Here is an 11,891-nt window from a genome sequence, read left to right on the forward strand (position 1 = left end):
CGGTGTAGGATGTATTGCTGTAAGCCCTACAGTTTGTTCTTTGTTTTTATTATTACTATTGTTATTATTTTTGTCTTTGTTTTTTTCTTCTTCTTTTGGGCTCTGTAGCACTTTGAGATTTCTTTGAAATGTAAGGTGCGTTACAAATAAAATCTATTATTATTATTATTATTATTATTATTATTATTATTATTATTATTCAGTAATTGTGGAAGGTTTTGATTCTGATATATTTGTAAAGTTCAGATTTCATTTAGTCTGCGCAACAGAAATACTGTTTCCAAATCAATTGATGGACTAACCGTTAAGTACACGAGATGTTGCAACATGGCATTTTTTGCATCCTCTTCTAATCTATGAACACGGTTTCTCTCATTTTCTCTCATTTTCTCCAGCATACTGGTACCCGAGTATCCTGCTGCAGCTGCAAAAACAGTTGATTAAAGATTCATTACAAATGGTATAGGAAGAATTAAGATATATGTAATTTCAAAATAAATTAGAGATTTTAATGACATTTCTTACTATTGTAGCACTGCATTCTATGCTCGATTGTCGGTGTCAGGCTGAGGTAGATTATTTTCTTCTGGTCTTGAATCATTCTGTTCAGTGTTGTCTTAACTTTCTCTTCCTAAGAGAAATGAAAAGTGTTTCACCACTACAACATACAGTAGGCCATCCTTATTATTTTTTCAAAACACAAGACAAATTGGAAATCTCAACAAGTCTTATTGAAATCTGCTAATAAAGTTTATTTTCTTTCATCGTTTACTGTACCTCTGTCCCAAGGAATATCAGCTGCAATTGTACATCTTTGTACTTCAGCTTCAGTTTGTCAGTGTCAAGTGAAAAGTTGTTAATGACACCATTAAATGGACCAATTTGTTGTTCCTTTCTGAAAAATTTTGACATGAAGAAATGGTTAAAATTGGCACTTTGTTATTATTTTCTCTCAAGTTTACTTGAGTGGAAAGGCTTTCATATGATTATAAAGATCTTACGGGAATGTCTTCCTGAATTCCTCATCAATGCTGTCAGTCAGGAACGATGAAAGTTTCATGTTCAGGTTTATTTCTTTTCCAGTTATTGGTCTGTGATAGATACCACCACTCCTTGCCTTAAAAAATAAGTAACATTTTGAAAAAATGTGACAAAATTCAATTTGATGATTTCCAGATGATTACTGTCAAAAAAAAATTAAAATAAAAAATACATACCGGAGGAATTAAAATCTCATTTAGGTTTTTTTCACATGACCTTGTGGAGTTTTCAACCCCTTTTTGGAGGTGTTGTGTAAAAACACGGTGAGCTTTTATCATCTCCTTTTCGACTAAACGAAGATGAAGATTTAATTTTGTCTTAAGCTCTTCACATACATCCTTGTTTTGTCCAGGCTACAAAGAAAAGCATTGCAAAACAACAGATTGTTAGTAAATGCTAAAAAAAGCCTACTCTGTTTATTGAAGTAAAAATTCCTTTTTGAAATGCAACTTGTTTGATAATAATAATAATAAAAATAAAATATTTTCTGGGATTTAACAACAGTTTATTTACACAATTCAAAAGATAGAATTAAATATTGATGTAAAACAAGTTTCGGTCAAAAATCACTATTAATGTAAAAACAGTGTCAGCGAAATATCATTAAATTGTAGTTGTCCTTCATCTGACTCAGTACATAAAATTTTGTTGATACCCCAGAACTGAATAAAATCCTCCATGTTCTGTGTGGCCCTGTGGAAGTGAAACTCCAGCCTTATTCTGAAGAAGAAGAACGTTTTTCTTTGAAAGTATGGATAATATTATGGTAATAGTATAGAGCTAAAAACAATGTACAGAAGATCACAGAGATGTGAATGTGAAAGGTCTTGGAGGTACTTTAATGTTTGAGTAGCAAACTTTAATTCAATACACTTTTTTACAGGCAGCCAATGAGGTTGGTGGAGAACAACAGCAAGAAGCTGAATCTAAGGAGTTCTGGTAATCAATCAAATATTTACTATTGAAAGTTAATGAATTAATCTAACTTTAAAGCAAACACTCAGGGCTCATATTTAAAATAGCTTTGCACTGATGAACATTTCTCTGTGTACAGACATTTATGCAGCTAACAAGAGAAACAAAAGTTTCCTTTTAAATTCTTACCTGTTTTTTCATCCTGGCTCCTTGAATCAAAGAGAGAATCCCATGAGCTCTAGATATATAACTCAATGTCTCTGAGTGATCGTCACTGAGCTCCTGCAAAAAATCCTGAAGTTTGGGGATTTCTGTAAAAATAAAACCACATCAACTATGATTTTAACAGTTTCCCAACCAGATTCCTCAGAGTTTCTTTATCACCAACAAGATATTCAGACAAATTTGGTATAAAGCATACCAGTATTTTCTTGACTTAGAACACTCGGTCTCAGAAACTCCTCAGAGCTCACTGTGAACACTTCGAAAGACCCGTCGGTGAAGTTTTTCTATATCAATTAGATTTTCAGTTTATTTTTGGTAGTTTTGGACAGTATTAGTATATCTGTCAACATTTAAAGCTCACCTTAATTTTGTTTAGGTTGTTGAATTCTTTCCTCACTGCTTCTTTTGTTTTCATGTTTCTTTGGAGGATCAAATCTTGAACATCAGCTGAGCTGAAAGAAAAGTTATATTGCTACTTTAGAGTTGTTTCTGTGGAGAGGTTGTTTCTCTACAGAATCCTGTTCCTTAAAGATTGCATTCACTCATATCGAGCATAACATAGCGAATATTTCAATATAACATGACATTTGAAGTAAGTTTGGAGGATTGCTAAACAGTATAGTCATATTTAACTCCTATAAAAAGTTAATGTGCAGAATATTAACTCCTATTTTAGTAGCAATTACGCAATTGAAGCATTTTCTTCAATTTGTTTGATATTTTTTCCTACCAAGTCTTTAGGGCAAAGTATGATTAGGAACTTTTATCTTGGAGGTTTCAATAGGTCAATAGTAGTTTTACTTTGATCATACAAAAAAGTCACAAAAAAGGTCGCTACTGCCTTGCTGACTTCAAACCTCTTTTTGGGTGATCAAATGGTCAAAAGTGAAGAATGTAATTTTGTTTGAAATGGTCAATTTGACAAGGTAAAAAAAAATAATAATTCTAAGATATTAGAAATACATATTTAGTCAAAATAATACATCTCAAAGCAGCCTGTTGTAACCACAATAACATTACAGGGAAAACTACTTTATTGCTTGAATGCTAGTCTCTCAATGTATCTATTGAGGTGCAATCATTGGCAGCAGTTGATGATGGAGAATAAAACATTAATCAAACATAGGACCCGTGCATATTCCCATGGGGTTCCTCTTCAAGTTGGTTCTGTCTTCCATCACACAGTAAATACTAAGTGGCCGTTTTCAACTGCTTGAATTGTTATCATCTATATAATATGCCTTCAGTCCCATAGAATGACTTCAGATGATGTCTACCTACCACTAGGCTCAGTAGGTTGGTATCACTGAATGAATCCTAATCGTAACCCTTAGGTATTCCTCTTTTCCTGTGGAATTGATTAATCTATGTATGTCTAATCTGGAAATAATTTCAGTAGTTCTTAATGTAATTTACAAAAGGAAAGAAAAAAGATCTGAATGTCACAAACCAATAACATAAAAAAAAATCCTGTCAACTGAGTTGTATTGAATCACCAAAATAAATCCTTGTGACTAAAACATATAATTCATTCGAACTAAATAAAATAAAGTAGACGAAAACTGTAAAGTAGGTAAATAAATAAAACTTATGGTTTTAGATGCGGCCAAAGGGGCTGTTATCAATTATAAACTTAATGTTATCAGACAAAAGAAACCTACTAGAAGGTAGAGGAGGAACTCCCTGAAGCCATTCTATGGGGCTATGGGGTTTAATTTTCTACAATGCTATTTTCACACACGCCAATATTCTCTCACTGTTCTGTTCTGTTCTGTTAAAGTCGTAGGGAAACCACTTTTCCAACCGTTGCATGTCCAAAATCTCCTAAGTAGTGCACGACTTTACATGAGTGAATAAAGTGAATGTGATTGGTCGTTTATCAAGAGTGCTGGATTGTTGTGGCAGATTGTTCGCAAGCAACTTTGATTGTGTCTAGTGTCTCAGAAGCATCTTGCTAACCAGTTAGAATCTTAGTGCTAGTAGGTTTCCAATGGGAAATTACATTGAGACCAAGTAGCATTAAATTGGTGACTTAGAAACAACACTGTCAAGGATTGCTATGGACAGACGAAACATCTAAGAGGAGGAGAGTTTTATGTCGAAGGTCGTGGATGATTATACTCCATCATACATTTTTTATTTAAAGGAGGAAAGTGGGGACAAAGATGTTGTGCAAGAGGACGCCAGGGCGGCAGAAGCTTCATTTTGTCTAGAAGACTAACAGCCGTACACGCAACGCTGCCGGTTCAGTTAGCTCTACGCCTGTCGAAGACACAGACGTCCATCCCTGTGAATGCTGGGACGGAACTCAATGGATAAGTACATTATTCTTATTTCCTATTTCATCCGTTGCGTAGATTAGCTGCGACATATAAATCAAGATGCTATGACAGAAAAAAGGTGATTGACAGATGAACATTGATATATGATTGGCCAAATTTAGGTGTACAACCTGACGTATAACTAACTGGCCTGAATAAGATAAACAAAAACAAAAAACAGATTTTAATTTTGGGACAATATCGTCTGATAAGTACAAATTTATATACATGTTTAAGCCAGAATGATTTGACATTTAAAATATGATTTTCCTATGACTTTAAGTCTGTGTAAGGCTACAAATGTGAGGACGGATAAGGTCTGAGATGTATGTGATGGATTGGGAGATGAAATGGTAGTGCTCATAAACTTTATTTTCTGAATATGAAAGTTATCCATTTATTATCTGTGAATCAATGCTGATCATTCTTTAACAAGATCCTCATCAAAAGGACATGCAGTGTTTGATTTTTAAAACCTACTATGTCTAATGGACCAAGTGAATGTTTGTTTGTAGTTTATGCACAAAACTAGAACAAAATGAGGAGCTACCGACTAAATCAGGAAATAAAACAACGGGATTGGCTCTAAGGAGAGTGAAGACAGAGGACACTGAGTTTACCGAACAAAACCTGCTCCCGATCAGGTTAGGTCTAGGTAGAATGTTACTATGGTGACTTAAACAAAGGTTGAGTAAACTCTCTTTGAAAAACGAAAAACTCAAGAGTTTTTGCTAACCCTGCTTTTTGGAATGAACTCCTGCTCAGCACAAACCATATGAAGATCAGGCCAATAATTTATCAATTATTCATAAATGAGCATATACATTTCTTGATCTTTCTAACATTTTCCAGAAGGAAGTTTAATATTTTGACTAACTGTAAACTTTTAGTGCTTGAGTTCACTTACTGATCAGTTGAACCGTCAATAATATCAGACTTTGTGCAAATAATGTGAATTTTTTTGCACTCCCCACCATTTCCAATGAGACTACTGACACTGTTGAGGATATCCCAGGATTCTTTATCTGCTCCTGCTTGGTTGACTTCTGTCACAATCCACACAGTAGAGCAGCTTCCAACAATCTATTGTAGCAAATAAATACACTGATGTATAATCATCATGTTTAAAAAAAAACATTCTGCAGTTTGCATAATACAGGAATATATTACCCCTTTCCACATAGTATCCCTGCTCTTGTTACGGTCTCCATTTCCATTTCCAGGAAGGTCCACGAGTGTGATGTTCTGGAGAAAACTGTTATTTGGCACTTTGACAGTCACACACTTCACAAGTGGCCAATAGCACTTCTTCATACTGTTATCCCCACATTGTTTAGAATCAGCCCTTGTGTATTTTATCATTTCAGCAGATACTTCTTTTGCCTGCAAAAAGAAAAAAATGGAAAAGATGGAGAATGTAGAGTTCAACGTTTAGGAACTTTTATCGCAACCCCAAACACCAACCCACAAGACCAGCAACAGACACCCTGACAGGACTTGGTGTTCTGGCCCCCTACCCTGTTTAGAGACCAGTCAGATAAAGTTGGATAAAATTTGACATGATCCTTAGGACTGCAGAAGCTGAAAACAAAAAGCTATCAGGTTTGTATCTGATTTAGTACCAGATATAAATATGGTACTGATAGAAGAAAATTAAGGTTACAATATCTAAAATAGTCTTTTTACAAATCCAATTAGGGCCACATTTGCCTGTTTGAATGTAGCCAAAGCGATGGAATGTATGATATAGAACACCAGCTTGATAATAACTGGTTAATAATAGATTGCAGTGCTGATTATATTTTATGCTCTCATGAAAGCAGCAGAGCTATAAATCATGCTTCAGATTGCTAGTTTATCATACCTATAAAAATTTCTCCATTTGAATTCCCATTGAAACTTAATTTTATTGTCCAGATTTAAGAACCATTGAAAAACTAAATAATTAATCCAGAAGCCATTAAAATGGTCAAATCACACAGCTCACAGCACCCTCTTGTTGTAATGTTCATTAGTGGCCATTATTAAGAGGTTTCACTTTATAGATCAATAAAATATACCCAAAAAATATTTTTTAAATCTTTACAGTTTATAAATCATTCAATTAAACATCTTGTATAAATCTAAAATCGTTGATTTCAGTTGTCTTGGTTGTCCATATGAATACTTTTAAGGAATTTCTGCACCATTTCATTCTTACTGTTTTATAAGACATTATCTTCTCTCTGGATTGAAGGAACTCTGGTATTTCTCTGAAGTATTTGCTTTCCATTAGTTGTTCAGAAGATTTCCGCTTCCATTTGTCTCCATAGACTGCTGACAGCTTTGCAGCAACATCCTGATAATCATCATCATCATCTCTGTTTTGATTTGTAGAGTCTCTTTGATACCGCTTTATTGACCACAAGTCCTTGTTCCACTTCTAAATGTAAAAAAAAAAAGTCCCATTATAATTTGTGTATATCATGATAAACCGTGATTATTCTTTTTAAATGAAATGGCTGAATTTTCATAGCTCTTTTACCTCTGTTGTGATAAATTCAATATGTGCCTCATAGTTTTCGTTGCTGGTGTTAGCCTCCACCTTAATAATGACTGAAGTACATGCGGTGACATCTCCACAGGGCAAAAGATTCCTCTCTTTAATGACAGCATTTATCAAAGAGGTCTTTCCAGCTCCTGTTTTACCAAAAACCCCAACCATTTCTTTCTTCTTTATCTCCAGATCCTTGATTAATTTCCTGTTAAAAGGTAGAGATTTACTTTAATACATAAAACTTTTTTAGATGTCAAAGTACATTTGATATTAACAGTATATGTCTTTAAATGCCACGGATTGCAGATTTTAATTAAATGTTAACAAAATATTTGTTTTTGTTTAGATATTTGTTTAACTCTTGGATTACTTTAACTTCAAGACTTGCAAGTTGATGTTCTACACCAAAAAAAGAGTGTTAGAAAGCAATAGTGGCCTAAGTTAATGTGATCTTGGAGAAAATAAAACTAAACTTCTAAGAAAATATACTCACCTTACAAAAGCATTCAGCTCTGTTTTTTCTCGTCTGCGTAGTTCACTAAGAACATTATCCATCACACTTTTCACATCAGAAACTGATTCTGTTGCTATAAAAAGATATAAAAATGAGAGAAGAGTGACATTTTGTTTGCACTATTAATCTAAACTGGGAAGGAATTTCGGTCCTGGGTCTTTTATACTGGCCCTGACAGTGACCATATGAATGGTTGCAAATAATTAATCTATTGTTTAATAATAGATATATTTTATTGAAGGAAATAAATACGATTTTAAAACAAATTTATCATCAGTTATAATGGCTTCTTAACATACGATTTATTGTTACATTTTGTAGGTCTTTTGGGAGTGGTTTCAAATGGAGCTCTGCGTGCCATAATCTGGATCAACTGTTCCTTTTCTATTTAGACAGAACGCTTCCTGCTATATTTGTTTGAACTTGCTCTCTTAAAACGTAAAACATTCCTGTGGTTTAAAGTTTTACTTGTTTTGCTTGGGTTACTATTTGTTTTGCATTCAAGCACCCTGAAAACAACCAACTTCACAGAATTCCTGATTAGCATGGAATTTTATTATTTATTTTTTGGTTTTAATAGCGAATTTAATATTAGTAAAAAAAAAAAAAATTTTTGTTTTTTAGGTCCGTATGTATCTTAACTTTTCCTCTGCCTTATTAACAGTAGTTAGTTAGTGACAGCACCTTGATCTATATAATTGACTTTTTAGTGTTGCTTTTATAAAGAATTACCTGCCATGGATTTTGATAAATCCATCCGAAGTTTTGCTGGTGGTTGCCCTGTTTTCAACTCCTCTTGATCCAACTTTCTCTTCCCTTTTTAATATATATATTTTTAAGTAACACAGAAAAAAGTTAAATTGGTTCCTTACTAGGATTTGTTTTTGTAACAAACATATATGAAGTATAACAAACTGTAATTCTGACCTCTGTCACTTGTAGATGGTAGTACCTAGGAATAAACATAGTTTTTATTCTCTTCCTTTATCAAATAAAATAAAGCATGTTTTTAAAAGCCAAAAAAAAAAATAAACAGTAGATATTTAACTTACAGATGAAAAGGATTTTTAAATATATACCCCATTTTTTAAACAGCCATCTGATAATCAGTAATTTCTAATCTTACCTCAGCTCGATCAGGTGTGTTTTTCTGTGCTTGTTGGCTCTAAAGATGATAAGGTAATAAAAAGCAATTAAAACATTGATGTGAAATTTTGAGTGAAGGTTGAAAAGTTGTGTGTGAACATATAATATTAAGGACCAGATCTTTAATATTCTTTAAATATCATTGCATGTCTAGTAAAACAAAAACAAACTGAGCGTTAAAAGTCTCTACAGAACAAAAATCCCACAATAGGCCAGCCTGTTTGAATTATGCATTCCTCAATTGTGGCATTGTGGGATATACATATGTCCTTTGTTGCCTCTTTACAGGCTCATTACAAAGCACAGTTGTGTGTAATTGAATTATTATGGACAAAACCTGGCTAAATATGTTAAATTAAGCAGTTGATGTGTGTTCCAGGAGGTAAATTAAACTGTTTAGAGAGGGATTGTGCTGTATGTCTAACATAGGTAGGGGTGGGTATTGCCAAAGAAGTCACGATTCGATTCGAATCACGATTCACAGGCCACGATGCAATTCTATCACGATGCATCACGATACTTGAATTATTGCGATGCATTGCAATATTTTCTCCTCCATGTTTTGTTTTTGAATGAGTCGGCACAGTATCCCACGGCCGGAAATGCTTGTTACACAAGGCAGCGTGCGTCAACACATTTGCAGCGACATCTACTGGACTAGGTTGTATTACACTCGTTTTTGGCTGATGTTCGCCAACCATGCATGCAATTTTATTTATTTATTTTTTTAATTAATAATCGATACTTGGTCTCAAGAATCGATGCAGTAGATCACGAAAATTAGAATCACGATGCATCATCATGACGATTATTTTGCACACCCCTAAACATAGGGTTCTCTGTAAGGGGTGTTTAGGGGAGAAACAGACAGTCAGCTTTTAAAAGTTTTATGATAGATATTACAACTTGCAAATGTAACTTAAGTTATTTTCATCTTTAATTATTTTTTTTTCGAAGTAAGCCTACGGTAACATTCATCCACCCATCCATCCATTTTTCGTCACGCTTATCCCTGCTGGGGTCGCGAGGGGCGCTGGTGCTCATCTCCAGCTGTCATTGGGCGAGATCCACTCTGGACAGACAAACAGGACAAACAACCATGCACACACGCTCAGACCTAAGGAGAATTTAGAGAAGCCAATTAACCTAACAGTCATGTTTTAGACCTGTGGGAGGAAGCCGGAGTACCGGGCGAAAACCCAAGCATGCACAGGGGGAACATGCAAACTGTAACATACTTATCCAAATACCTCTATATGTAATATTCATAAATTATGATTATTATTTTTTTTATTATTATCAATATCACTAATACCTTCATACCTTTGCGCTCTGTAGTTTACAGCCTCTTTTTAAATGTCCCTGGCACATGCAATTTACTTATTTGAATGGGGCAGAACTGATCCGGTTTACCTCATGGAATCTTTGTAGATAACCTGTAACAAGTCCACTTATACACATGTAATTTAGAACAGAAGCGCAGTATTGGAACCCTTAGAGGATTAAATCCTTTGTGCAAACCTATATGTATCTTATGTGTAGAGGCTTCGTGCCATGATATGTATTATATTCAATAATCCATAAGATTATAGTAACTTGTGATTCCTAATGAGATATTTAGTTTTATTTTTAAGCACCAATTACACACCATATATACACCAATTTGCTGCAGTCCCCTACTGGTTGGTAGAAATAAACAATAATAAAACTATTTTGTATTTTTTCAAACCGGGGTTTTAAAAACAGCTACAATAAGCAGAGGAGAAATACATTTTTAAAACAAAATGTAAATTATATTGCAGCTTAGATGCAACACATCTTAATATGAAGGTATTATAATGAGAAGCCACATTGTGTAGGAAATTACCTGCAACAGCTTTAGTTCCTTTCTGAAAAGGGCTCTCGGCCCTACTATGGGGATTAAAGTTTTGATGTCTTCATCGTCAAGGCAGTGAATATTTTTCTCGTTAATGCCTTGATCTGCAAATAAAAAGTGTAATGCTGACAATAAATTACATATTTTAAAAGGTTAAAGGTATTTCAGAAAAGATTTGGGGAAAACTTATGCAATGGAGTACTTAACCTTTAAATCTGCTTATCCACTCGTCTAGTCCCAATTTTTTTAATATCTGGCAAACAAAGCCATCCATGGCCAAAAATAAAAAACTGCAAAATTAAACAGACATGAATCAGCAACATTAAATCTTTTGTAAATCCAATCTAGTAAAAATTATTAACCTAAAATTCTTACAGTACCTGTTTTAGAAGACATCAAAGAAAAAAGGGAGAGAAAATAGCAAGACAAGCTTCCAAAACAATTCCAGAACACAGGGGCTATCAATGATTCAACAAGTTTTCCAACAAAAGTCAAACTGAATAAACCAGATTATTTGCAAAGAACTGGTTCACAACATCTGTGAGCAGATTTGAAGTTGTGGTATATATACACAACTAAATACAACCAAACGGCACGGTAAAAGGGTGGTTCATGTAGAAGAGGAGTGGTTTCCTTACACACAGGCGTAGCAGCGTACTTTCCGTTTACCAGAAAATGCAATAAGTTTTGCTTTCTCTCTTTGTCCTCTTAAAACCTTTAAAAAATACTTCCATGTGACCTGTTAAGATAAGTTTTTCTGTCCTGAGAGACCGTTAGGAGATATTTTGTTGTATATTAATGCCATCTTTAACCATGAGATGAAATACAGTTTTTAATGTCATGTAAATACATATTTTGCCCTTAAACAAATAAATGTATCTCTACCAAACCTATCAGATTATTAAATACTTTAAACATTTTTCTCCTTATATACAGTACTTTATGGTGAGTATTATTAACTTCCCCCTCCCAGGGCTGTCACCTTATCGTGATGGAGGGGTTTGAGTGTCCCAATGATCTTAGGAGCTATGCTCTCTGGGGGATTTATGCCCCCTAGTAGGGTCACCCAAGGCAGACAGGTCCTAGGTGAGGGACCAGACAAAGAGCAGCCCAAAGACCCCTTATGATGAGTAACATAAATGGACTTAGTGTTCCCTCGCCCGGACGCGGTTCACCGGCGTCCCACTCTGGAGCCAGGCCTTGAGGTGGGGCACGCCGGCGAGCTCCTGGTGGCCAGGTTTTTACCCATGGAGCGCCCCCGGGCACAGCCCGAAAAGGATACATGGGTCCCCCTTCCAATGGGCTCACCACCCATAG

The 11,891-nt window shown here is 34.7% G+C and overlaps 1 protein-coding gene across 1 annotated transcript in view; it reads right to left on the reverse strand.

Moving 5' to 3' along the window:
* The window catches only part of LOC107105194 (nuclear GTPase SLIP-GC-like), a gene marked incomplete at its 3' end in the record, with an annotated part of 10,382 nt that extends 2,091 nt beyond the window's left edge, over positions 1-8,291 (reverse strand). The window contains 14 exon segments of the mRNA XM_015405319.1: positions 303-424; positions 526-631; positions 778-895; positions 1,002-1,183; positions 1,218-1,394; positions 2,146-2,267; positions 2,378-2,465; positions 2,543-2,633; positions 5,410-5,585; positions 5,673-5,885; positions 6,703-6,924; positions 7,027-7,243; positions 7,532-7,625; positions 8,285-8,291. Of these exon segments, the coding sequence (XP_015260805.1) occupies positions 303-424; positions 526-631; positions 778-895; positions 1,002-1,183; positions 1,218-1,394; positions 2,146-2,267; positions 2,378-2,465; positions 2,543-2,633; positions 5,410-5,585; positions 5,673-5,885; positions 6,703-6,924; positions 7,027-7,243; positions 7,532-7,625; positions 8,285-8,291 (1,935 nt within the window).
* Between the last annotated feature and the right edge of the window lie 3,600 nt (positions 8,292-11,891).

Source organism: Cyprinodon variegatus, unplaced genomic scaffold (assembly GCF_000732505.1).
Source record: "Cyprinodon variegatus isolate N-32 unplaced genomic scaffold, C_variegatus-1.0 Scaffold2136, whole genome shotgun sequence".
Lineage (NCBI taxonomy): Eukaryota > Metazoa > Chordata > Actinopteri > Cyprinodontiformes > Cyprinodontidae > Cyprinodon > Cyprinodon variegatus.